Source organism: Colias eurytheme, chromosome 8 (genome assembly GCF_061535395.1).
Source record: "Colias eurytheme isolate Ceu_HAF_F1 chromosome 8, ilColEury1 Martin Lab GWU primary, whole genome shotgun sequence".
Lineage (NCBI taxonomy): Eukaryota > Metazoa > Arthropoda > Insecta > Lepidoptera > Pieridae > Colias > Colias eurytheme.
The window spans coordinates 11,475,720-11,502,005 of record NC_142987.1 but is presented as its reverse complement, the minus strand read 5'-3'; the positions used below and the strand labels follow the sequence as shown (position 1 = coordinate 11,502,005).

General features: G+C 34.0%; 3 protein-coding genes and 1 long non-coding RNA gene across 4 annotated transcripts; all 4 read right to left on the bottom strand.

Annotated features, from left to right (window-relative positions):
• Positions 1-1,234: 1,234 nt before the first annotated feature.
• On the bottom strand, positions 1,235-9,207 carry LOC149906802 (uncharacterized). Its single transcript, XM_090104975.1, has 4 exons — positions 9,049-9,207; positions 4,042-4,198; positions 3,481-3,600; positions 1,235-2,891 (listed from the first exon to the last, which is right to left on the bottom strand). Exons 1-4 carry the CDS (start codon positions 9,091-9,093, stop codon positions 1,957-1,959), a joined length of 1,257 nt encoding a protein of 418 aa, XP_089961101.1. The 5' UTR covers positions 9,094-9,207; the 3' UTR covers positions 1,235-1,956.
• Positions 9,208-12,424: 3,217 nt separating this feature from the next.
• On the bottom strand, positions 12,425-22,246 carry LOC149906800 (putative RNA-binding protein 46). Its single transcript, XM_090104468.1, has 6 exons — positions 21,976-22,246; positions 20,726-20,844; positions 17,353-17,444; positions 16,734-17,029; positions 13,242-13,537; positions 12,425-12,593 (listed from the first exon to the last, which is right to left on the bottom strand). The coding sequence occupies exons 1-6, from the start codon at positions 22,150-22,152 to the stop codon at positions 12,425-12,427; spliced, it is 1,149 nt and encodes a 382-aa protein (XP_089960594.1). The 5' UTR covers positions 22,153-22,246.
• Positions 17,988-20,274, bottom strand: LOC149906801 (uncharacterized). The gene is made up of 3 exons (XR_016457008.1): positions 19,696-20,274; positions 19,508-19,587; positions 17,988-19,433 (listed from the first exon to the last, which is right to left on the bottom strand). It is a non-coding gene; the product is annotated as an uncharacterized LOC149906801 (long non-coding RNA).
• An 858-nt stretch (positions 22,247-23,104) lies between the features above and the next one.
• On the bottom strand, positions 23,105-26,202 carry LOC149906799 (uncharacterized). The gene is made up of 7 exons (XM_090104466.1): positions 26,162-26,202; positions 25,776-25,870; positions 24,899-25,096; positions 24,515-24,672; positions 24,157-24,354; positions 23,980-24,073; positions 23,105-23,394 (listed from the first exon to the last, which is right to left on the bottom strand). The coding sequence occupies exons 1-7, from the start codon at positions 26,200-26,202 to the stop codon at positions 23,105-23,107; spliced, it is 1,074 nt and encodes a 357-aa protein (XP_089960592.1).
• Positions 26,203-26,286: the final 84 nt, after the last annotated feature.

Here is a 26,286-nt window from a genome sequence, read left to right as displayed (position 1 = left end):
AAATTTAATGAAGTACTAGTCATCATTTCTGAAACACTTAATATAGACTTAGGTACTTAACTAAGACAGTACTTATATTTTTACTTCAGGTACTTATGGTGGTTATTGGTTAGTATGTAGGTAAGCATTGTAGACTATCTATAGGCTCTAGGTTCGATTCCCGGTGAAGAACTTAAGCTACAGTCTGGCAGGGCACTGAAAACTGACTGCTCAGTGCTCACTTTTATTCCCAACATAAAATCAATGAATGAAATAGATGTGCAATTACCTAGTTGGAATTGCATTTTAGGGTAAGAGCTAGAGCAAGTATTCACTTGAATATTGATAAAGATGTTTTATTGTAATTAAGTATATAATTTATTAAAACAATAAGTTAATAGTGTGTGTTTTATTGATTCAATCTTTTTGGCGTGTTTTCTAAACAGGGATAGAGTCCGCATAATATAATACCGGATTCATTTTAACTCTTCTACAATCAAAACATTCACACCGTAAAATAATTCAATGAAAAATCTACAACCATTCGTGACGTAGCTTTGTGTTCTTGAACCAACAAAGAGTTTGTTTTAAAGTTTAAATGAGTAACCATTGATTTGCTGACGGACCATTTGGTTAGCGAGGAATGTTTTAGCGTTGCACTAATTATTGCGAAATATTCTCTGAACTTTACCGTGGGTGGCTTATTAACATATTAAAATAAACACAAGTCAATTGAATATATTGGAAAAGTATCGCATATGTTCTGTATAGCTACTGATGTAAATTGTTCTACGCCCACTTTTTTCGGTCGTAGTATGCATATAAATAAATAGTTATATTTTTTTTACTTCTTACAGTGAAATTACTGGATACCATAAACGTTCTTATTAATTATCCCAAAAACAATATAAAATACTTAGAGCAAGTTTTTTTTATATATTTAAATCAAAACTATATTACTTATGTTGCTCAGGGTGAAATTATTCGTTAGTTTAAATCGGTTTAGTAATTTCACAAAAACAATTTACCACTTTATTATTAAATGAGTATGTACATGCTAAGCTAAAAGTTAGATCTCTCACGCTATTTAACCTCTATTCATGTGTTTTCTTGACGTCGTAATGGCGACCATGCAGCGATGTCCTCAAACGTTGTCGTTACATAATTATGGCTAAATTAACTCTAATCGCTTATTTAATCTATAGAGCATTGAACTTCTGCGATTTCCCATTCTTCGACGAAATAAAACAGAATATACATAATTAAAAATCTCGTTTATTATTACACGCACACAAAAACTTCCTTATTTCAATTGTAATCTTAATTTACACAGAAATAATTTTTCGTGTGAAACTCACATCGACATCACAATCAAAAACATCCTTAAGTTTATTAATTGTAAAAATACTGAACATTTATGAGTAATGAACACATACATTGTAAATATATAATACATATTATGTTTCTATACCTAATATAATTTTAAGCACCACTTAAAATCATAACTATTTTTCCTAGATAAAATTATATTATGAGTTTTTCCAAGAATATTTTATTATAAGGAAATCGAGACAACTTCAATTCTGAATATCGAAGTCTAGTCTTAGATATATAAAAATAATAAATTATGATACTTAGTAAAGCTGTATTTTAATAGCTTCATAAAGTAAAATTAAAAAATGAAACTACATAATGTATTCTCCTCCAGGATCTGGGATTACTCAGTCAGATGAAAAGAATTAATATAATATTGGTTTTATTTAATATTTATTTACATTCAGTTAAAAATATACTGTATAACTTATTTCCTATTCACGTGTTACTCTAATAATGACGGCATACACATATAGTACGTATCACATTTATAAAAACACTTCTTACCTACAATGTCATAACCGCACGTACATAATATATTGTGTACTATATGTCATCCACGATAATTATCACTCGAGGTAATCAATCATATAAAATAAATCACTATGTCGGACTGTGTCGTGGCGTTCTTAATTCTCGTTTGTCCGGCCATTTTTTCGCTGCATATTGTACATAGCCGGGGTCAGTGGGAGTTCCTGAAGCTCTTCCATCCCCTTCATTCCCTTCCTTTTCCTCTATCGGTTCCATCGGAAACATGGCCGGAGTATCTCCTCTCCTTGACCTCCCAGAACCTTTTAAATAATCCTCTAATTGCTGTAATGTTGGAGTTGCCACTGTTTTCGCTCTTGTAGGAGATTTAGATTGTATTTTCTTCTCATAAGTCGGTGAGACATCGTCGTAAAGACTCCGCATTCGACCAGTTTTCACTTTAGCGAACACTGGTGTTTGCAGTTCCGGTAGATATTGTTCTTTCACAGGTAACCCTTTGCCTTTCCCATCGAGGCTATCTGCGTACTCGAGGTAGTCTCTGAAGTATTTCTCATTGAATTTGGCAAGTTCTTGCTCATAGTGCATTCTATCTGGGATGGCCAGAGGGTCAGAGAGACGGACATAATTCCCTCCTTCTATATTCCTTAGTGACCCGAATTTAGACTTTTCCAAGTCTTTTTCAATGCCCAGCGCCTCGAGTTGGGAAAGCGTGCTTTTTGGAGAGTCAAAGAGTGTTGACTTATCTTCTGTCTTTTTAATTTCTGTTTTGTCAAGGGGTAAGTCTTTCGGTCTTTCTGGAACGTGGCCGTTTGTCTTCTCGCCTGGTAGATGGCCGTTGGTGTTCGATTGTGTTAAGATGGATACTTTTTTATCGCTTTTCGGTGACGTCACTGTGTCGGTTTGGGAAGGCCTAGTGGCTGTATAGACCCTGGGGCCCATCAGGTCGAGGAGGAATAGTGCTGCCACTGTGAGCGATAGCGCGCCGAGTACACACGCGTTGACTGTCAGAGATTCTGGAACTGCATCTAGAGACGCTAACTCTAGACCACCTGGGGAAGAAAATAAAATATTAATTCATTTCTAGTCTTTTCTAACTAATGCAAATGTTATAAACTTGTAAGTTATGGATGGATGTATATAATATGTATGTTTGTTACTCTTTCATGAGCAAACCACCGAACGAATTTTGATATTACTTGGCAGTCATGTAGCTTATGTACCAGATTAGCAAATATTTTATAAATATGTGTCTTTGCCCCCAAGTTCATAAATAATTATTTTTTAATAGAAATTGCAGTAAGTTCGTATTTCGTTATTTCGTTGATCTAGTTATACGGATAAGGGATTGGCGCTCTAAATAATTGCAAGATACCAATTACCATTTTATATCATGAGTCAACTTATTTGCGATGACCTGGAACTTGCCGTGAATGTAAACACGTAGTTTACATAATATTATGAGACGACTGACGGTGATATTTACTAAACGGACGTTTTATTTACTTAAAATAACATAACATAATAATGAATTTAATATGAATTTTAAATTGAATATGAAACTTTAAATATGGGGCTGAATAGTTATGTAAAAGTCAATAAGTTTGTACTATAGGTATAAATATTAAATATAAAACTTACCCAAAACAATAAACAGCAGTAATCCAACGCCAAGTAGTATGCCCTCTAATATCCGCCGACCTTTCGGTATCTCTTGGAAAGCTCGCGCGAAAATCAGACTGAAGGTGATGATCACGTAACCTGAGGAAATAAATGGTATTTATAGACAAGTTTATTGTTACTACATTTAATAGTAATAAATATTAGATAAGAACATCCTAGTATATACATTTTAAGTGAAACAGTACGTGATGGCAAAATTTAAAACGTTAGGAATACTTAGATATGTGGAAACTCCAAATGGGAAAATTGAAATACATAGCCAAAATGCTTAAAGAATATTCATAAGTCATAACAATAATAGGTAGGCAAGTGCCTACATAATATGATAAGTAAGGATTGCTTATCTGTTTCCCTTCCACCTAGCCAAAAACAATTGCGAATTACCTATGTTAATGGCCACAACCATAATAAACCTGTGACGACAATAACTTTTCGTTCTTTCATTTTGAGATGGTTATGACAGCAAACTTATTTAAGATATCCCTTCCCAACTGTCGTTCCTTCATACCCATACATTACCTCCATACGTAGCATCAGCGAATGAGCTCCCAGCGGAGTCCCAAGTGATGGAATTAAGCAGAGACCACTCCCTCGAGAGCTTTTGCAGCAGCAACGCAAGCCGCGCCTCATCATCGCTCGACACACGCTTCGCCACCAAGCAGGCTACGCAAAAGAGCTGTTGACAATATGGGGTGTAAAGTCGGCCAATATTCTCTCCATATAAGCTTCTAAATAAATGAAATATCAATTTTATGACAACTAATAAATCAGGATTTTTAAGTAAAATTCTTTAGGATGAAATAGATGTTATTGCATTAAGTTAATTGTATACAGACGTACCATGTATAATCTGTCACGAGTCTTTTCAATTAAGGGAATTGGTGTTATTCAATAATTAATTTACTTACTAGACGATTTTTTGTTTTCGTTTCTGAAATTTCTGTAACTACCTAGGTAAAAAAAACAACAAAACTATTAAGAACCAGCGTGGTTAAGAATTTAAGATCGTTAACTTATTATAATTGCCAGTAATCAAATAACAGCCAATTAGGATAATACGACACATTAATAGGATAAGCTCAAGAAATAAAGAAAAATAGATAGCTAATTGCATATTATATGCCGAAGGAAATGCCACATCGTTTTGTTAAAAGACAATAGAGTTGCATACAATGGTCGAATCGTCACTTGATTGCTATTAACGTTAGCTAGCCCCGGGTGACCGTTGGTAAACTTTAGGGAACCAGTCATAACAATAGACCTTCAATATATATTACTATTATAAATGCGAAAATAGCTATCTGTTTGCAATGTTAGCGCATATAGCGCCAATTTGAAGAAAACGTAGGTAAGTGCGTAGCCTATGATTGACGCTGGGTAGTGCCCTGGGTCTTAAATATTATGTGGGTATTTTCATTACTAATATAATCAACAGTCACAACAGATTTTCGCATAATATTGGTATGGATTTACTGCAGCCTCTATTCTATCAAATGCCTTCATTATTTTCAAATTGAACCCAAAACTTTATTGGTCACGTAAACTTTGCAACTTTGGAATACCAAGGTATTTTTTCTGCTACCACCGATTCAAAATATCGTTTCTACCAAAAAAAAAGTCCAAAAATTCGATAAGTACTAACTTTTTTAATTTAAAAACTATCCAAATAAGTTCTAATTGATGCATCACTTTCACGTAACTTCTCCAGCCCACGCGTTACGACAGAGCGACATTGGACAAACATGTAAAACTGTGTTACATAACACATACTTCGCTAACAGACGTGGTATAAGGTGTTTAGGCTCGTTTTATAATTTAACACGTACCTAGTGCAATATTAAAGTATTTATGTTCATGATAACTGATAGTAAAAAGGAACGTAGAAATATTTACACTTGTGCCATTTTCCTAACCTACAGGCTTTCCTACAGGATTTTTCTTGAGGTTAATTGCGAAATTTTAATAAATAACTGTCTTTAAAATGCGCAGCACAAATAACACAACATTATAAAGTATTTAAAACAACTAAACAAGCATAAGTCGAAAACAATTGTACTTGTAGGTTTTAACTTTTACTCTTGTTTACAAGAAGGTAACTATTTGAGCAGGGTACCTCTAAGTGCTTTCTTTTTCTTCTTATCTAGTAAACTGTATACTTATCGTAAATTGTTTAATAATGAGGTATCATTACGTGCGTCTTGGTCTAACGTTGGTTGTTCCTTGAGCTTATATCAAAGAATACTAAATACTTATATTTTGTAACTTCAAATAAAATACGACACCCTAGGCTATAACTGCCATAAATTCAAAATAATTTAAATTTCGAGGGTATATTTTCATCAGTCGGTTTTGTCCTAATACCGAGTAGGATATAGGGCAAGTAGTTAGTGCAATAAATCAAAACTTGACTTACACAATAGCGTAACCTAATATATAGTTCAAATTAATTGAAACATTTAGTTATGGATGCGTTAATTTGTGTCACAGTTCAAAGGTAATTTGACCAATCAACAGCTTATGAAATGTCGGCAACTAGACCTGTGTTAGACTATTTATTCTTTCATTCACATTGGTAGGAATAGGATGAAGGTTAGGTAGTTCTTATTTCCATCTCCGAATCAAAATACGATAAAAATATTAGCAGTTTCTCGGGTTTTCTCGCTGACCACAACGATTATAACATTAGATACATAAATATTGAAAAAAGACCTTTGATTTTTACAACTTTAACTTAAAAATAATTTGTGACGAATATTATATTTTTATTTTAATATAGATTCGAACTGTTTTTTCAGCACATATTAAGAGGATGTAGGTAAATAATTAAAATAAATAAAATAATGTAGTAGTTATTCAATTTGTTTCAATTAATTTTGATATTGTTTAGCGTCATCACCAAATTGCTTAGATATAAGTAGGTAATTTGATATTATAATGTTCCCTGAGAACAATTCGAACGATAACGCTTTTGAGTTATTTAATAATTTGAAAACAAACCTAGGTACTACATATTCTTATAAAATTACACTAATATTTTTTAATATACATTTAAGATTCCTAATTAAAATATAATACGTATTTTCCACATTTTTTGCGGTTAGTTTCCACGGGCTAGACTAATTATGACCGCTTTTTATCAGGCTTTAAATTCACAGAAGTTTTTCTTGTTATCGCACAATTGAGGTACCTACTAAGAACTTCCCATTTTAATTCACGAGTCATTTCCGACCCAAATGATCTATACTTAGGTTTAAAAAAATACAGATTGGCGAAAAATCTTGGGATGATTCATCCGCACGCAATATTTAAAATGCTGTAATATTTTTAAAGATTGTTCTAATAAAAACACTTGATTGGATTGATCAAAACAAATAAGCATATTAATAATTAATAGGGTAAAATTGATTTACAGTTCAATCACTCTTGAAAATACCTGAAACCGTAGAACAAATAGCACTTCCTGTCGAAAAAACTAAACTCGGATATAAAATTTTGGCGGGAAAGGATATCGAAAAGCCCGCAAAAATAACCTTTCTATCTTTAAAGTGTAATAAATGCAATAATTTATTGAAACTTGGAATATATTAAATTAGCTCTTTCAGCAATAGCTAAAATGTGCAAAAACATTTCAGGAAATATTTGAAAACAAATGTACATTAATTTTTAAACGTTTTGTCTTTTAAAACTAACGTATATAGACTACTTCTAGTTAGGGTTGTAACGGAACTCCGCCTCCGCCTCCGTTACTGCGGAACTTCCGCAAACAATTTAACCTCCGCCTCCGCATCCGCCTCCGCAAAATTTATGCGGAGTCATATCGGAAGTTCATTTACGATCAAAAACAACGCGCAAGGTGCGACGCTAGGCGACGCGGCCGCTCGGCTGCGTGTTTTCAAGTGAAATGGTCGAGAGTTTGCTTAAGCCGCGGGAACACGGCCAAGCGGGTGGTGGGAGTGTGAATCATATAACATTAAATATAAAGTTTTTGCTCCCATAGTTCGCATTTAGGTACTTATCGGCGCCACCAAGTTCAGTGCCAAGCGAACAGTTATTTAGTGCTGCTGGTTTAATTTACGAACCCTTGAGAAACCGCTTAGAAGGCGAAAAAGCCGCAAAGCTTTTGTTCGTAAAATATAATTTGCCTCTTGTCAATTTTGATTGCTAAGATGAATCATGAACATGTATGTATAATTGTACACATTATATACAGGGTGTCCCAGCAACGGTATACTAAGCCCCAAGGAGGTTATAGTTTTGCATACGCTGAGTACGTAAAAAATACTTATAGAATTCCAGACTAATTTTTTTGACAAAAAGACGAATTCTCAAAACTCTATGTGTATACCCCTAACAAGCAACCTGCTCAACTTTTCCACCCACACGTGAGCTATCGTTTAAGATTGTTTTCATAGACAAAATGAGCACATTAGCGAAGCGGTAGGTATATGCCGGTTGCGCGAAGCTAGAGACGAAAACTTGGATTTTAAGGAAAAATTAAGCAAAAAATTTTTGGCGTAATTTTGCTGATTAAGTATTTTTTACGTGATCAGTGTATGCAAAACTACAATTCCCTTCGCGCTTAGTACTATTAGTGGGACACCCTGTATACTATAAATAAATGTTGCTGACTCTATTAATCATAAATTTATTTATATTTTCCCAACAAATTTCACCTCCGCCTCCGCCTCCGTTAACCTCCGCATCCGCGGAGGCGAACCTCTTCACCTCCGCATCCGCCTCCGCCTCCGCTAAGTAGGCCTCCGTTACAACCCTACTTCTAGTGCAACAAAGTGCGTCGTCGTAAAACTATTTACTATAGTAGGTATAGCAGGTTGTTCTAAGTAGGTGAATAATTATGAATAGATAAGAGACGTGACTAGTACGTTAAGCTAAGGTTTTACTTGATCTTTTAAGAACTGCCGTATCATAAGATTTATTTTATAATAAATTATCTTATACTAAATAAATCTTTATATTATTTAGGAGGTAAACCAACTTTTTAGACTTCATAAAAATCATCTAAAATTTATTTGAATAAAATCTACATCCGTTTACTTTCCCGCCATACATATAAAATTAATATTATTAATAATAGGTATTTTATCGTGTGGTTAGAACCTATTACTTAGTGTGGTAACTGGTAATATTCAAATAATATAAAATTAATGATCATCCATTGTTGCGGTACTCTTGGAAAATAAAAAGACGAAGGTGTAGGTATGTGGTAAGCGCACAAAATAGCTGATAAAAATTATTGTGTATAATCTATGACTATAGGAATATATTTTACGATATATATTTACGGTAAATAATATTGTTACAATAAACTATTAAATAATAATATTGCTTGTAATCTAAGAATATTACACCTAAATATTCACATTTTATTTCAAAATAGACGCGCATTCCATAGCTCACTTTAAAGTTAAATCAAATTAAGAATACCCAAAAAAAATTGCAACAGCGCCCAATCAAAATAAACAAACACGTTTCGAATTACGCAACCCACTATCAATGGATACTTACAAACTCGATAATCTTGAGCGCGACCCACTTATCGAAGACCGCCATAGCCACACACTACACAGACCATAGACCACTTCACACACGGCCACACCGTGCAAGCGCGCGCGCCACACAGCGCATTTCCCGCGCTATGACATTGAATGTGTGTCCTCTAATGCGCTATGGCTATGGCCAATTATCAATAGTATCGGTAAATCATCAAGCTGGTTCGCATTTCCACTTGTTTTTAGAACCTTGATGTACACTTTCGTGTGTATAGTATAAACCCTTTCAACACGAAGTGTCCCTCTAGGACAGTATTCTGTTTTGATTTTAATTAATTCTGCTTAATCACCATTAACGACATTGTTCATTTGTTTCGGTTGAATTACTCAAGTAATTAAAAACTGGTTTACGTTAAAATTAAATTTGTAAGAGAATTTTGATGGATGAAATTTTAATCTACGAAATCCATCTTTATAAATGCAAAAAGCTCTATATATTGTCATATTTTGATGTATATCGCACCGCCTAAAGTACGTAACGGATTGCAATTAAATAGGTTCCCGTGCAGATAGACTAGTTGTTAATATTTTAGGTACCAAGCAGTTAAAGGGAACATAATTTTAATTTAGAAAAAAAATGTCATAAAAAGCTTTGGACTGACTAAAAATTACAATTTACAAGTGTATAGCAGCCATGACACTCGCGCATCACATCAAAACACTAGCTTTAAAGCACCTGTTATAACTGAGGCAAAAAGCGCAAAATAAAACACCATTCACAAATCATTATACTTAAATTTATTAATCAATGAATCAATACTGGCGTGCAAACCAAATAAGCAATAACCGACAGCAAGACAAAGTGTATCGCTGCAAAACCAGATTTATCTAACTTCATAATGCTGCATCTATACGCTGAGAAAAGTTTCCAAATTGATTGCAGTTAAACCCTGATTTTAATACTTATAGTAAACTATAATATCATGAATATTCCCGTTGAAAAAAACATCAAAAAATGTGCAGATTGTTGCAAAAATTGTAGACATTCGTCCGCTGTTCTTAATTCATATTCTAAAACATGTCTTAAAATATATATTGATGCATTACAAAAGCTTGCAATTTAATTCAATAAATTAATTGAGATTCCTAAGATTTTATTCAAATTATTAATTTAATGCATACCTAAATAGCTTAAAATACGCGGGGTGTGAGAGATGTAGTGCAAAAAATCCAATAAATTGGATAATTAAAAAATATGGACAAGCTTCTAAATTTATTAAAATTCTCGCAATTAAATTAATGAGCAATAAGTGCAAAAAACGAGATTTAACCATACGTCACAGAAATCGTTTTAAATGTTACTTTAAAATATATTACGCAAAGCCTTGTTATTTTCCTTATAAGTACAAGAACCAATAAACATGCCCAGCGCAAACAATGCTACGCGATATAAATATTCATTACCAATCTAATCCTAGGTTATAAGACGAAGTTAGTGCATCAAATTAGTGCAGTAATATAAGTAAAACAATAAAATTTTAAATTTGTGCATCATAATATTCAAAGCAATAAATTACATAACATGCGACAAATAAAATGTACAAATCTAGATAAATAAACACAAATATTATTGATATTATTCGTTATTTACGATCGAAAATATAAAAACTGTTTACAATAGAATATAATAGTGTAAAATTTTGCGTAAAAATCGTGCAAGAAATTTATTTATCTGAAAATGATAATTTCCGACTAAATTGTTAATAAGAAGTGACGTAACAAGAGAAAACTCGCGGAAATTCCCTACCAATAAAAATATTAACTGAAGTTTTTTTTTAAAGACGTGACAAGCAAAATTCATGTTAGTGGTTTAATAACAAAGCATCAGGCGTTTTACAACAAGTTCGCTCTTTATGTAGATATAAAAAGATTCACGTTACTACTGTCCAATACTTTTTATGCGAAAATATTGTCTTAGAACTTGCTACAAGATTCGTATAAGATTTCATACAATCTTGCAAAATATAGGTAACACTTTAGAGCAAACATGTAGTACTAACACTAACATATATATTTTATTAGTATAGCCATCTCTCACACCGCCAAAACCTAATCTAATTCAATCCATACACGATTGAAGCCATGAATTAATGTTCCCAACATGCATAGCCCAAGTACACACGACTACAAACTTGACAAACATACTTTAATAATTATAATAAACTATTTCATGCTTATTTTATGTCATTAATGAGTTAATTTTAGGATGTAAATGGTTAATTTATAATTATTAAGAAAAAAATCATTTATTGAACAATTTGTGGGTTAGGTACAAACATAACAGCCTGTATTTTGGGGTCCAAATGTGACGTGTTTGTACCTAATAATTATTGTTTAATATAAATACTCTAAGGTAAAAAGAGAAATTTAACCACCTTTTTGATAATTATTAATTGAAAAAGATTCTCTATGCATGTCAAACTTGCAGTATGTGCAAAAGTCCCATAAAATCCAATAAATAATAGCCCATAATAATAAACGTTTATCATTGATTCATGCCTCCAACGATATAGCCAGTGCATGGATACTTACATCTAGCACAAACAAACAGATAAAAATGCATAATTCATGCGATAAAGAAAAAAGTGTTAGGGTAACTGTGTAATACAATTATATTCATTATATTATTATTTATTCTCCAATGATTGATAAAAGCTTCACAAAAACATCAAAATTGAATTACTAAAACGAAAAATTTCATATTTGATTTATATGGCGTGTTAAATTGATAAAATATTAAGATTATTACATAAAATCGCGATATATTGAAATGCGTAAAAATTGTGGTATCAAAACTTTTTTTTTTTTTTCAAAAATAATATTCCTGAATTTTATTCAATTAAAAATAAATCCAAATTTATAACCATCAATTGATTCTTGGATTGTAAATTTGTCACCAACGTGATATTTACCATTTTACGTGAAAAATGCATTTCATTTTAAATGTTTAAATCTTGCTATCAATCTTGAGTGAAAATCTAAAACACATTAAATTGGTAAAATTTAAAAGCATTAAGAAAAAAGAATCATTACATTTGTATGCGACAGATTTAAAACGCGATTAGTTCACTATATTATTACTCTTACCGTTTCAAAGATCTTCCACCAAAAGCTTATTATTAAGCTTAGAGAACAATGAATAAATCGCACTTAAAATCCAGTTTAATATGAAACCGCAAACAGAAAACATACATATATAGGAAGAAAAAGCACATAAGACGTTAAAACAATAGTTAGTTACAATTATTACACCCAAAAGCTTCTTATGAGTTAGTTACAATTATTACACAAAGCTCCTTAGCGTTACACAGTTACCCTGTAGGGGCGAAGGCTCACTCCTGCTTGTCCATAAACTCGTGCAGCGGGTGAGGGGCCGTCCACGGGTTGTAGGGCGGCGCGTCGGGCGCTTCGCCCTCGCTGGCGGAGCCCCACGGGCCCCACGTGCCCCAGGTCGAACTGGCGCTGGATAATGGGCTTGTGCTCATGCTTGAACGGCTCCAGCTATTGGAAAAATTATTGTTTTCACTGACACGTCGTTTATTGTGATTATACATTATTTGATAAACTGAACGAAATAATTATTAATGAACTGAAATTAAATAAACTGACGAAGTGGTTAATGGTAAAACAATTTTATGACATTGAAGAATTTATGACTTTTCACACCCAATTCAGTTTACACTACTTCAGTGTAAACTGAATTGTGTGTGATAAGTGTGTGATATAATCGTGTAAATCGTAGTGCGTTCGCGTAATTGTGAAAATTGAATTGTGTGTACATTTAAATAATTAAACTAATCCATTTTTTTTTAATATTTGCACGCCCAATCAATGATTAGAATGTATTAGCCACATTATATTGTAATTAAAACATCTAAAATTTGTAACTACATTCTTGCAAATAAATATAATTTGAATTTGAATTTGAACTAATTATCGACTCTATAAACTAGCAATGTGAGATTTCACTTAAATATTCATTCATTTGGTTACTTTATTATATGATTATAGATACATAGAATATTCATTCATTCATACATATTTTATTACATTAGAAATACCAATATTTCTACAAAAAGTTTGTGTTAATTTTAAAAGTTAATCTTTTTGCCAAGTGCCAACCAGTAAATATCAAATTATCAAACTTACTCATTAGCCGCAGCGTTCTGCAGCTGCCCCTGCTGCAAGAGCGACAGCGATTGCGCTTGCGACTGCATTTGCTGCGGCATTTGCGCGGTCTGCAGCTGCGCCTGTGCCGCCTGCACATGTGACGTCACTTGCGCATGTGCAAGCTGTGCCTGCGCGTGCGCACGGTGCGCCTCGTGTATCATGCGCAAGCGGCGCGCCTGCGACCAGCGCTCGAGCGAGTAGGACGCGGCGGTGCCGGCCGGCTCCTCGGGCAGGCGGTAGATCTCCACGCCGCGCTCCGGCGTCCAGCGGCCCACCTGCGGTCAGTGTGCTAAGTGTGAGTTTATGCTCGCACTCGATCGCGATAAAGTTAACTCGGATTTAGAATAGAATAGAATAGAAACACATTTATTCCCAAAAAATGATACAGTACATAAGATACAGAAAATACTTATAACTTAAAAAACAAGGTATAACTGGGTAAAACAATGTGTAGACGTAATAATATTACATATATTATATCTGTATCACCTCAGGGAAAAGAATTACTGACTCAGCATGAATGTTACAGCTGAGGCTGTAACGCTGTTATTCTGTCAGCACTAGAGAATCCAATCCCGCATCAAAATCGCGATCCCGCAAGCCTGCGGGATTAAGATCATCAATCCCGCGGATCCCGCGGGATTTGCGGGATTGATTTTAATTATTATTATTTTTGTTTCATGTAATTTAAAGAAAGAAAATACACACAAATATTTTTATTTATTCTTATCAACATGAAGCAAAGTTATCACTTATATTATAAATTAAATATGTTTAAGACAAATACAATATTCACAATATTTCACGTTTCATATTTAGATTTTTATTTGAACATATTCATTGGTTTTAGAGGCATTTAAAGTCAGCTTATTTTTTTTTTTTGAAAATACTTTCGAAGAAATGATAAAGTATCTAACGTTTCATCTTTTAGATTTGATCTTATCTTGTTGCATAAATAGCCAGCGGCGGAAAAAGCACGCGCGGCTTCCACACTTGTAGGCGGAATTGACTTTACATAAGTATATAAACAGCTTCCAAATACTTCCCCCTATTCCCTCCACATTCAAAAAGTGTCAATATCAAATCAGTTGAATTATCTCGAGTACACGCACAGCAGCTCTAGACTCTGCCACCCATTCAGTACGCGCAAAGTTAAATCCCCGTGCGCCGTAGGGGAATCCCCAGTCATAGAGTACTGGAACTGACATTGATTACGTTCCGTTCCGTCCGATAAGGGCGTTTGTCCACTACAAGGAATTTTACGGTCCGGCATTCCGATTTTTTACGGTCCGGTATGGCACGCAATTAATCTAAATACTAGCTTGTGCACTATACGTAATTTTACTGTCCGACATTTTACTTTTCCCTATTCCGGATGGTTTTTTGAGTTTACGAGTCGCTGTAGGTATAATTGTTTTCGAGTGCCCACTTGCTTGGATTTTACTCTTTTTATTGCATATGCCAATTGAAAGCAAGCTCTTGTTTTACTTTCTTTTAGCTGGCAATGAGATTTGAGAAGTCGGTATTGTTATTTTATATACATTGACCAAGCATTGACCTATAATTATTATTTAAGTAAGTGTTGGTAAGTTAAAGTTCAAGTGGGAATAGCTTTAGCTCCTCGTCACCGATTAAAATAAATAAGTGAAACACGCATTTTAAATCTCTTACGGAACTTTACTTTTTATTATAACGAAGTAATATAATATTTCACCTTCTATATTTTTTACTCGTTTCTTGTAAAATGCAAAAACAATCATTTATGATAGCATTATACCGCCATACTTCCTTGAACTGTACCGCACTGATCCGAGTAAAGACGGACAGGTGCACAAGCAATTCATCGGTTTTTTCATGCCACACCGGACCGTAAAAAATCGGAATGCCGGACAGTAAAATTCCTTGTAGTGCACAAGCGCCCTAATAGTTCCGATCATCGTCTGAGCCTATTTTTCTTACTTTTTTTCAATCCCGCGAACGTGCGGGATCCCGCATGAGTAATCCCGCATTTTTGATCCCGCAAAAAAGGTGCGGGATCCCGCGTTTGCGGGATTGGATTCCCTAGTCAGCACCATATTAAGTAGAGAGGAGTGACTAATAAAAGTAGGTATAATTTTAAAGAACGGACTAAATTATGCTATGTATTACATTATAAAGTAAGAAGATTTTGATGTATGAAGTGTGTAACATAGTTTGCCAGTCAGAACGTAAAATCGGCGAAGTGAGTTGAGAGGAAACGAATCAGTTATAAAAAATAAATAGTGTGTAATAATGAATTTAAGTGTAATTTATGAATTCATATTGCCAACGCCAAGTAGGGGCGCTGTTCGATTTCCCATACTAATTCTCGGCTGTGACGCAGACGCGATAGTAACGTTTCGTACTCGATCAAACTCACACTAGGGGTACTAATAGGTACAATTAACAGTGTTATAGGCATTTTTGTCATGAAAAGATACGTAATATTTTGACTGACCGATTGGCTTGGTAGGGACCTTCCAAGCCAGAGGTCGTGGGTTCGATTCCCACCTGGGGCAAATATATGTGTGATGAACATAGATGTTTGCTCTGTGTCTGGGTGTTAATTAATTATCTATATAAGTATTTATTTAAAATTATATATGTATGTTTTAAATGTTTATCAGCCATCTTGTTTCCATGGCACAAGCGAAAGCTTAGTATGGGATCAGATCGTGCCGTGTGAGAAATTAGTCCTGAAATATTAAAGAAAATGTGTTGGGTGTGCGTTTGAATTTACCACTACGTCTGTCTGTTCGCGACAAATTAATAAACAGCTTCACCGATTTTCATTATCTTTTCACCAATGGATAGCATACCTTTCAAAGAGCTTTTAGTATGTTACTAGGTTTCCGCCCGCGGCTTCGCCCGCGCAGTCAAAGAAAAACCCGCATAGTTCCCTTCCCGTGGAATTTCCGGGATTGCGTCATTTTCCCGGGATAAAAAGTAGCCTATGTCTATCCTCGGGTATCAAAATATCTCCATAACAAATTTCATGAAAATTGGTTCATAAAAGTTGGTAGTTTAGGTGTGATTGAGTAACAGACAGACAGACAGTGTTACTTTCGCATTTATAATATTAGTATGGATTAAGTTTTAGACAACGCTGACGAAGACGGAAAAGTAATCATCACTACATAGTATAAAACAAAGTCGCTTTCTCTGTCCCTATGTCCCTTTGTATGCTTAAATCTAAACTACGCAACGGATTTTGATGCGGTTTTTTTTAATATATAGAGTGATTCAAGAGGAAGGTTTTAGTATATAATTTATTAGGTTTTAGACAACGGTGACGAAGACGGAAAGCTAATATTGAGTGGCCGTATCTATATGTTATATTATATTTTAAGTTTGTAAAATGTATTCTATAAGGTGTACAATAAAGTATTTTTCATTTCATTTCATTCATTATCTAAGCTAGTATCTTATATCGAGTGTAGGGAGAGAGCGCACCTCGCGGTACTGGCGCAGCAAGTGCGCGCTCTGCGGCAGCGACCAGTCGACCGCGGGGCGCGCGCCGGCGCCCCAGGCCGCCGCGGCCGCCGCCACGAGCGCCTTGCGCGCCATGGCGGCCCCGCGGTGCGAGCGGTACTCCACGATGGCCGCGCAGCCGCCGCCCGAGCGCCGCACGCGCACCTCCACCGCCTCCTCCGTCAGCGCGTACACGAGCCGCACGATCTCCGCCGACGGCGTGCCCGCCGGGATGCGCGATATGAATATGCGGCAGTTGTTTATCGATGGGCACACGCCTGCGCACGAACACGTATTAGCTAAGCCTCAAGAAGCTTTAGGAAGCTTTGTGAGGTGCTTTAGGTGGAGGAAGGTGCTTTAGGTGGAGGGTGATAGGGTGTAGTAGGCTACATTGTCACCCAGCATCAACAGTTGACAACTCCAGAACATGTATATTCATTATTAAACTTTGTTGCTTAATAAATGTTTTCCAAACTTTTAGCTTTAAAAAATACTAGCATTTAAATTACTAGCAGAAAGGAAATTAATAAAAATCTTACAATGAACATTTTCAATTTCATATTATAAGCCTTTTTTTTTAATTACGAAAAAGTAAACTTACCCAATTGCCACGAAGGGCGAATCATGTAGTTGTTGAACATACGTATAGCATTGCTTGCCTCCACTTCAGTTGTGTACATAGCGAAAGCATACCTTTAAAGATAAACAATAATGTTAAACGTTTCAAGTGTTGTTTATGTGTAATCCTACTCCTATTTAGTACAGCCGCCGTCCGTTAAAACGTTACGGTCGTGTTATCGTTTATTTAAAAGGACTAATGACATGTAGTATTGTGAAAAGTATTGTTTTCGTATTGATTGAGACGAAATCCAAAAAATGTAAACATAGCGCTATTGCGTGCTTTCTAGAAAAAATTAAAAATATGAATATTTCCGCGACAGAAACATTTATTAATGGCACATATTTAGATGAAGATATTTTTTTTTTAATAATGACATTTATATGTACATACTACATAGGTAGATGACCTATGTAGTATGTTTTTGCGTAAATCACGCAACATGCAAAAAACTAAACTTTTTATCGTTAATTTCGTTTTTACTCGGTAACTGACTCTAATCGAAATATGGAAAATGAATTTAATGTTATAGTGTCTGTAGTCTGTACATTTTAGGTTCCAAACAAAACAATATTAGATATAACACGATCTGCTTTATATCGCACAACTATTAAGACGATACACAAAAAAAAATCGACTGCTTGGCGGGCGGAGTCTAATAGCTCGCTATCGCGAACGCGGGTGTGCGCGAAGTCATTCTTGCAAACTCGCCGCGCTGCCGCTGGCCGACTCGGGACAAACATGTATGGAGTCGTCATACAGTTATAATATTCTTATACATATATTTAATTGTTGATTTATTGGTTTTATTTTCTTGCTTATAAACAAATAATCTTCTTTTTAACAACTACTTAGACATTATTAATAATTATTATTATTTCGTAATGTTTACTTTATTACAAAATAATACAGGTTATAAATAATCTTTAAAATAACAAAAAATATTGTTACTCTGAAAAAATGAAATGGTACTCAATAACGCGGACTACTGAATGGATTTAGATAGAATTTGATGCTGACGTAGATATTACGTCATGCCCAGAAATGAAAGGTAATATTTCTGAAAGAAGTTATAAACCCTAATTCTTCTCAGTCAAAGTCAAGAGTGGAAGATATCACTAATACAGTAAAACTGATGCGAAACTTTGGATGTTAATTTGTATATTTTTTTGTTAGTTGTTACTTAATCACGTCAAGACTACATTACCAATTTTGATAAAATATAGCTAATTGCCTGGATTTACACATAGGATACTTTTTATCCGAACTGAACACTTCTGTGGGATAAGACAGGATTCACGATATAATCTAATTCCACGCGGGCAAAGCCGCGGTCGGAATGATATTTTTTTAAATAAAAAAATTGTTTAAAAAAAACACAAAATATATTGACGCATGTATTTATTTTTTGCACTCTATTATAATTGTAATTATTCATTACAAATAATCAAAATAAAATAGCCAGAACAAAGTTAGGCCCTGGTAGGGTAGGTAGGCAGGTACAGCAATGTGAGACGAACACTGGCTTATTTATACTAATAATAATGTATTATAAACATTAAATTAAGTTTACTTTCTAACAACAAAAATACATAATATTAGCTAATGTGAAAGCGAATCAACCAATCATCCCACAAAAATGAAATGTGCACACAAATATTCATCCAAATCGGTTCATGTCATTAGGAGGAGTGACTGCAGCGCCATCTTCCGGGCCCAATTGTGTTTCCAGATCACCCAGGAACTCAATTTAATATACTTACACAAAATTTTTCGAAATGAAAACTCACATTAGTTACTATGTAAATATGAATATAAACCTGTTTTATTACTAAGCAATTTCCCGCACAGGTGTAGTAAGTATAAATGAAATAAATATCAACATCAAATTCTTTATACAACATACTTATCTACCACCTTCTAAGAAATGTAATTCTTGAAATTATTTCGTATTTTTTTTAAATATAATACTACTCCAATGAGCTCCTGTTCCATATTATGTCCGCCATACTTCCACTAAGTTCACCATGATTTTTTATTTCTTTGCACTTTGTTGCTTTTTGCTAAAAATGGAATCATGCGATAAAACCAGTAGAGCTTTGATAACATACATTTTTGACTGAATAAAGGTACTTACGAAGGAGTGGATTCACATTGTGAACAATCAGTGGGTTTATTTTCCTTCTGGATTCCGGATTTCTGAACAGATTATTTATGCTATAAATGAAAAAATCTTACACATTCGTTATGTACTTAAAACAGGGGTACATATCAAACATCGTCTATAATACAATTATCATCAAATTTAAAATAAAACCAACTTACTTCATGAATTTGTTCCAATTGTAAGCATTCTTTTTACTCCAACCTTTATGTTTCTTCTTCTTATTTTCTTTATTGTCCCCATTTGTCTCATTTTGTCTTATCGTTATGTCACCCTTTTTTACGATTGCGCGAGCGACACAAGTTCCCCGTGTGACGGCCGTAGCGGGAATGACTCGTGCAGCGATCGGGGTAGGAAGGTACAGGGCGGCTCTCGCTATATTGGCTGGTCAGGCGCTAATTTCAAGTATTTCTTGTTTATTTCAAAACCATCGCATATTTCAAAATTCTAACACGGTAGACGTATAGGTTGTATATTTTATAGTTAATATCCAAAAAGTCGTAACTTTACGTTTGTTATTTTGAAGATGCCAGAGATTAAAAAAAAATAACAATGATAACTTTGTATTTTTTTTCTATCGAGAAAATATCATGGAATCATGTTTCTAAAACGGTAGACGTATTGTGTTACTATTGAACTTTCTTGTCAAGAATTTTCATCACGACAACTTTAATAATATAAAAATTACGAAGGTTTGAAAAGGGCCGTAAATGTTAGAAAAATTAATTCATCACCTTAATACATTTCGCTGACGGCCTTTCCGCCTATTGTAGGAATAAACAATGCCAATATCACGTATTTATTTATTTTACGTGACGACTGCCTGAATGTTGTAGAGTAAATTATGTATCATTTATTTATTCGTTGATTTTCATTCATTCAATAACCCGTTTATAAATAACAACATCGAAAGTACGTTCGTCGATCGAAATATTTTTGTGTAGCCTATTTATCGAGGCACGATACGACACATAGATGGATCAACAATGAAAAATGTGAATTAAATTTCAGAAGATTAAATTATTTGGAAATTTAAGACATTTCTATTGCCATTATACTCAAAAAAACACGACTACGATTTATACATTGAAAAATATGTACCTATGTCGCGGTATGTAACATTTTGTCCTAATAAAACTTGTTTCCTTCTCATGACTATAAAACTCATTAGGACAAACACAATCATCTTACCCTCTATTCCATCCCGAAAAGTTGATCATGAGACGAAACTCGAACAGCTCCCCGGCCTGGCGGAACAGCGGCACCAGGGTGTCCTCGAAGCAATCGTGGGGGATGCGCCCAATAAACACCTGTAGAGATAAAAAAAACTGATGTAGGTATAATTTGTGAACTTAGAATCTGAATTTAGCTGAGAAATTAACAAATTTTTAAGTATGGAAAAATTCGATTACGAGACGGGATGCGAACCGCGCTCTCGGCCACCCGTTCCCGGCCGAGCAATCGCATTTCTTTTACCTACTCTTTCGGTTTTATGTGCCTGACGCCTGTTGCAACGACGCGTCGTGTAGTGAAAAGAGCCATGAGTCGCATTCCTTCTCGCCAACCTATTTTGAACACTAAAAACTAGGTACCTATCTAAAATAATGGAAACCTTTTTGATTGACAATTTTAAAATGTTTAAAGTTATAGATAGAGGCCTGCCCGTCGTGTATATAGCAAAACAATGTTCAAGACGCGTGATGGCTTTTCTAAATAAATTGCTCTAACCAAGATATAGAACCAAACATTTATGAAAGAAGGAGAGATTGAGGGATTTGAGCTTTCAGCTGATCAGCTCTATTCAGCTGATCAGCTCTATTCAGCTGATCAGCTCTATTCAGCTGATCAGCTCTTTATAGCAGATTCGCTCGCGACGCTCGCATGCTCTCAAGAGGCAAAATAGCGCGCGAAAGGCTTATACAAGTTATTTTGCTATAAATCCTTCAAGTCAAATTTCATACTAAGTATTATGGTAACTCAAATTACTTAGGTACGTCTGTATTATAAGGACAGCACCTATGTTTGCAGCCATTTGAAGCTATAAAATTGGCGCCAAACGGACCAAATTAATAATCCAACGCAACACGACTACAATAATGAATAATCCGAGGTAGGAAACCTCCGTAAACTGGGTGTACGAAAACATGTAACTGACTCGAAATAGAAGGTGTAATGGGATTCTACGAGTACAAATAGAGACTTACCTAAAAGGTTTGAACCTAGAGGTGAAACTAAGTAGGTATAAACATAGGTTCAATGTTCAAACAAACAAGAGTGCCCTTGGTTCTATGTAAAGGTGAACGTATTATGAATAAACTACATAGTGCTCTTCTCAAAAATATATATCCCCCATCTATTTTACTATGCTTGCAAATTCCCTTTGAAATCTGTACAAATCCTTGTACAAATCTGATCAGCGGGTTAATTCAAGTGAATCTTACCTCACAATTTCTAGATGGTTCTGGTCCGTTCCATGCATGGGGTGCTTTTCTATAAATCCTTTGTCCATTGATTTGAGTCAACGTATAAGATGTATTGTTCTCGGTTAAAGTTAATAATCTAGACGATAATTCATACTGATTTACTTCACTAGAAGGGTAATTCTTAACAGACGGCATTATAATGCAAAAAATATTTTTAATTAATTTATTCTTAAAATAAATATTTTACTATACGTACGCGCTCTCCAAAAGAGCTACTTAAAAAGAAAAATGCAATCAGCACAAAAAATGGCGCTATCGCTGCTTGTACATAAACAAAATGGTGGAAATAGAACCATATTGACCTTGACAGAAAAAAAATCAAAACAAACACTCATTTAAAAAAAATAGTGCATTGAAACTTATTAAACAATATCGCTATTAAATAATCAGTTTAATATTTTACTTAATAATAATATTCTCTTCTCACGTATTATAAAAATATATTAAATATCACAAATCACAAATAATTATTAAAATGTAATACGGAAATTGAACAAATTCAATTCAAATTTCGAATAACAGCATTTTTATTACAAATAAATTAATAATGATAGAAACGCATAGTCTAAGCATAGTAGTACAAACTATTAATATAAGGATATTTTTAGTATTCATATTGTTTTGTCCTTATATGTACTTGTAATTATATTGAATAATAATTGGAGCTATAAATACTCTCAATTGACTTCGAAAGTCATTAGTACTTTTTTGTTGAAACATCTTTAGTAGCATTTCTAAAGATATTTATACCATCTTATTGTAAATGAAATATCAAAAATACATTCGTAAGCAGTTTTATGAAAACAATTAGGGTTTAACGAAAGAATTTTAAGCGTTTTAAGTAAAAATCCCATAGAACATTTTGGCGCTAAAAATAAAATGCATTTATTGCATAAGTATTTCCGGTTATACTTCATTGTATTTTCAAATTTATTGACAGAAGACATTTTTAAAATTGTGTTCTTTTAAAAAAATATTTTATGAGACTTTATCACCAAATATCAAACCGCAAAGGATTCAAACATTTTCTTAATTAATGAAATATCAAAAATACTGCTAGAATTATTTATTTTTTAGGCCAATATTTTTATAACTTCATATTTAACGGAGAAACAAGAGTGACCATAATATTCAGTTTTAATGCTACATGAGAAATACTAATTATAATTCCTCGTTTTTTCGCTATTTTGCTTGTATCGAGACTATTTCTTAGTTGCATTCTTAGAATATAAATGCGTCGAGTTTTTGGATTCATCCTATAAATCTGCTGCTTTGTAAAAAACTCTAATTTCTTCTGGTTCATTTGTTTTATAACAGCAGGCGTTATGGCTGTTATTGCTTCTAGTGTAATAGAACTAATTTGCTGCTTCGGTATGCCTATAAAAATAAATACAGTAGGCGCTTGCTAATCCGGCACCGGCAATTTTTCCTCTATGTCGGATTGTCGGAAATGCCGGATTATCGAATTAGTATAGGAAATAAGACTTCATATTTAAAATGGTACCTAAGTTGAATTTATTATTAAAAAAAATACATAAATTAATTAAAATATTAATTAAATAAGTATTAAAATTGTAATTTTAATACTTATTTAATTAATATTTTTCATTAGGTTCATCATTTGTGACGTTTTCGTTCAGTAATCCGGCGTTCAGCTATGTAAAATGCCGGATTATAGAGCGGGCTCTCTGAGTCCCGAAGTGCCGGACTACTGAGCGTGCCGGATTGGCGAGCGCCGGATTATCGCGCGCCTACTGTATACCATTAAATACATTGTTATCTAACGACTAAAATCTAAGGTATTCACTACATAGTGCAAAACAAAGTCGCTTTATCTGTCCCTATGTCCCTTTGTATGCTTTAATATTTAAAACCACGTGACCGATTTTGATGCAGTTTATTTTAATAGATAGAGTGATGAAAGAGGGAGGTCTAAGCTAGTAATATATAAATTATACTAACAAATAAAAAGAGTGCTCAACCTCCCCAGTTCATGTGACGACCATTTATACGGTTCTCCATATGCCTCTGCATGAGTAGCGATTCCGTATAAAGTCTATACGATAAAAACAAATAATAATTGCTTTAAATATATCAAAAGATGAGAAATATATTTTCAAATAGATTTTTTAAGCTCGCCTTGGTTTGATCAACACTGCACCTTCGCAATTTACCCAGAACATCAACAGTTAAATCTTTAAATGTTGTAGGAGATATCTTTGCTAAGTCAAAGACGGGAAAACCACACAATAAATATCCCAGTTCATTAATATAAGATGCATTTGTATACCATGTATTTCCAAAATATCTTCTGTACGCAGCTACGAGGATACCAAACTAAAATATGATAACCAAACTAATAAAAAATATTAAATAAAAAATTTATAATTATCTACTTATTAAGGATTGGCTCCGCGCGCGCGCGCTACGACGTAGCGACGTACCAATCCTAAATCTAAGTTAACAATCTTTTTTATCTTATTGGAATCAATATAACCTTTCGATTACTAATGTCGACGTGATGTTTTGAAAAATATTTAAAAACAGAGGGATCTCCAAAATTTGCGTAGTACAAATCTTCCTCTGGCACAACATTTAACAATTTACCGAAAGCCAAAAATTCACGCCCCTGTAGGTAGGCTGCAGTTTTTCCATCTGTAATATTAATGTATGAATAAAATGAAATTATACGCATGATTTAATCTAACAAAAGGTTTCAAGATTGCTTTGTTTTCTCCTACTTGAACATCGCACTGAAGAAACTTTAATTCGCAATGTTTCTAAATAATATTTTTATTTGCAAAAATTTCAAATATGATCGTTGACGCGGGATATCTAAAGTGTATGTATAAAATAAAACAATATAACCCTGTGATATAACCTGTAACTATATCCCACGCTAATAGGGCCCTGGATATAGGAATAAAATGTTTTTTCGTATGAGATAAAAGGTGTAAAATTGTTTCTGGGTCCAATCTTAAAAATGAACTAGGAGGTCCAAAGAATATCATATCCATAGAATTTTCAATTTTCATTCGATTGTCCATTTCTTCATAAAAATCTTCGTAAACGTTTATTTCTACAAACATTTATTTATAAATGGTTATTTCATGGAATTTTACAGATTCAGAAATCTTATTCAGTACTAGCGGTCCGCCCCGGCTTCGCCCGTGGTACATATTTACGTTTTCTCTACATAAGAACCATCCTCGTACTTCAAGGAATATAATAAAAAAAGAATTATCGAAATCAGTTCAGCCGTTCACACGTGATGCCGTGACAACGCGAAACGGGTTTCATTTTTATATAATACTAGCGGCCCACCCCGGCTTCGCCCGTGGTACATATGAAAAATAGATGTTGGCCGATTCTCAGACTTACCCGATATGCACAGAAAATTTCATGAGAATCGGTCCACCCGTTTCGGAGGAGTATGCAGACTAACATTGTGACACGAGAGTTTTATATATAAGACTAGCGGCCCGCCCCGGCTTCGCCCGTGGTACATATGAAAAATAGATGTTGGCCGATTCTCAGACTTACCCGATATGCACAGAAAATTTCATGAGAATCGGTCCACCCGTTTCGGAGGAGTATGCAGACTAACATTGTGACACGAGAATTTTATATATAAGATATAGATTTCAGTGTGAAGAGTTTCAAATAAACATAAATACCTAATAAAAACTTCCTTCTTATTGGTTTTATATTTTTAAATGCATTCTATCTAGAATACTTTGGCCTTTATAATTGATTACCTGACTCTGTAATTGCTATCATTGAATTTCTTTCATCTTCGTATTGCAAGTCTAATTCTTCAATAGATTTAGTATTATGATCAAAACCTAGAATGCTGAAATATAAGTAGTTTAAAATGATGTTTTTTTTTTAATGACTGAAATATTTAATCTTTATTGACGCTCAATGTTTTACCAAGTTTTACCGTTCAAAGCTTTGGTTTAATAATCATATTATGCGTATGAATTACAAATGTTTAGATAATTACATACTTTCCTACACTAGTTGCTGTAATGTCTAGTTAATGTTTAAAGGAGGGTTAAAACATTATTATTATTATTATTATAGTAAAATCGATAAGGTGAGATATGAATGTAAAATGCTCTTCCATTGTGTAATGTAATACCTGTGTATAAGAAACGTATCAATTATCATTTTAATAATCATTCTGAAATACGGAGGAACGATGTTGGAAGTATGATTTCTATGGCATTTAAATCTCGTAGGTCCCGTAGGTATTATTAAGCGTAT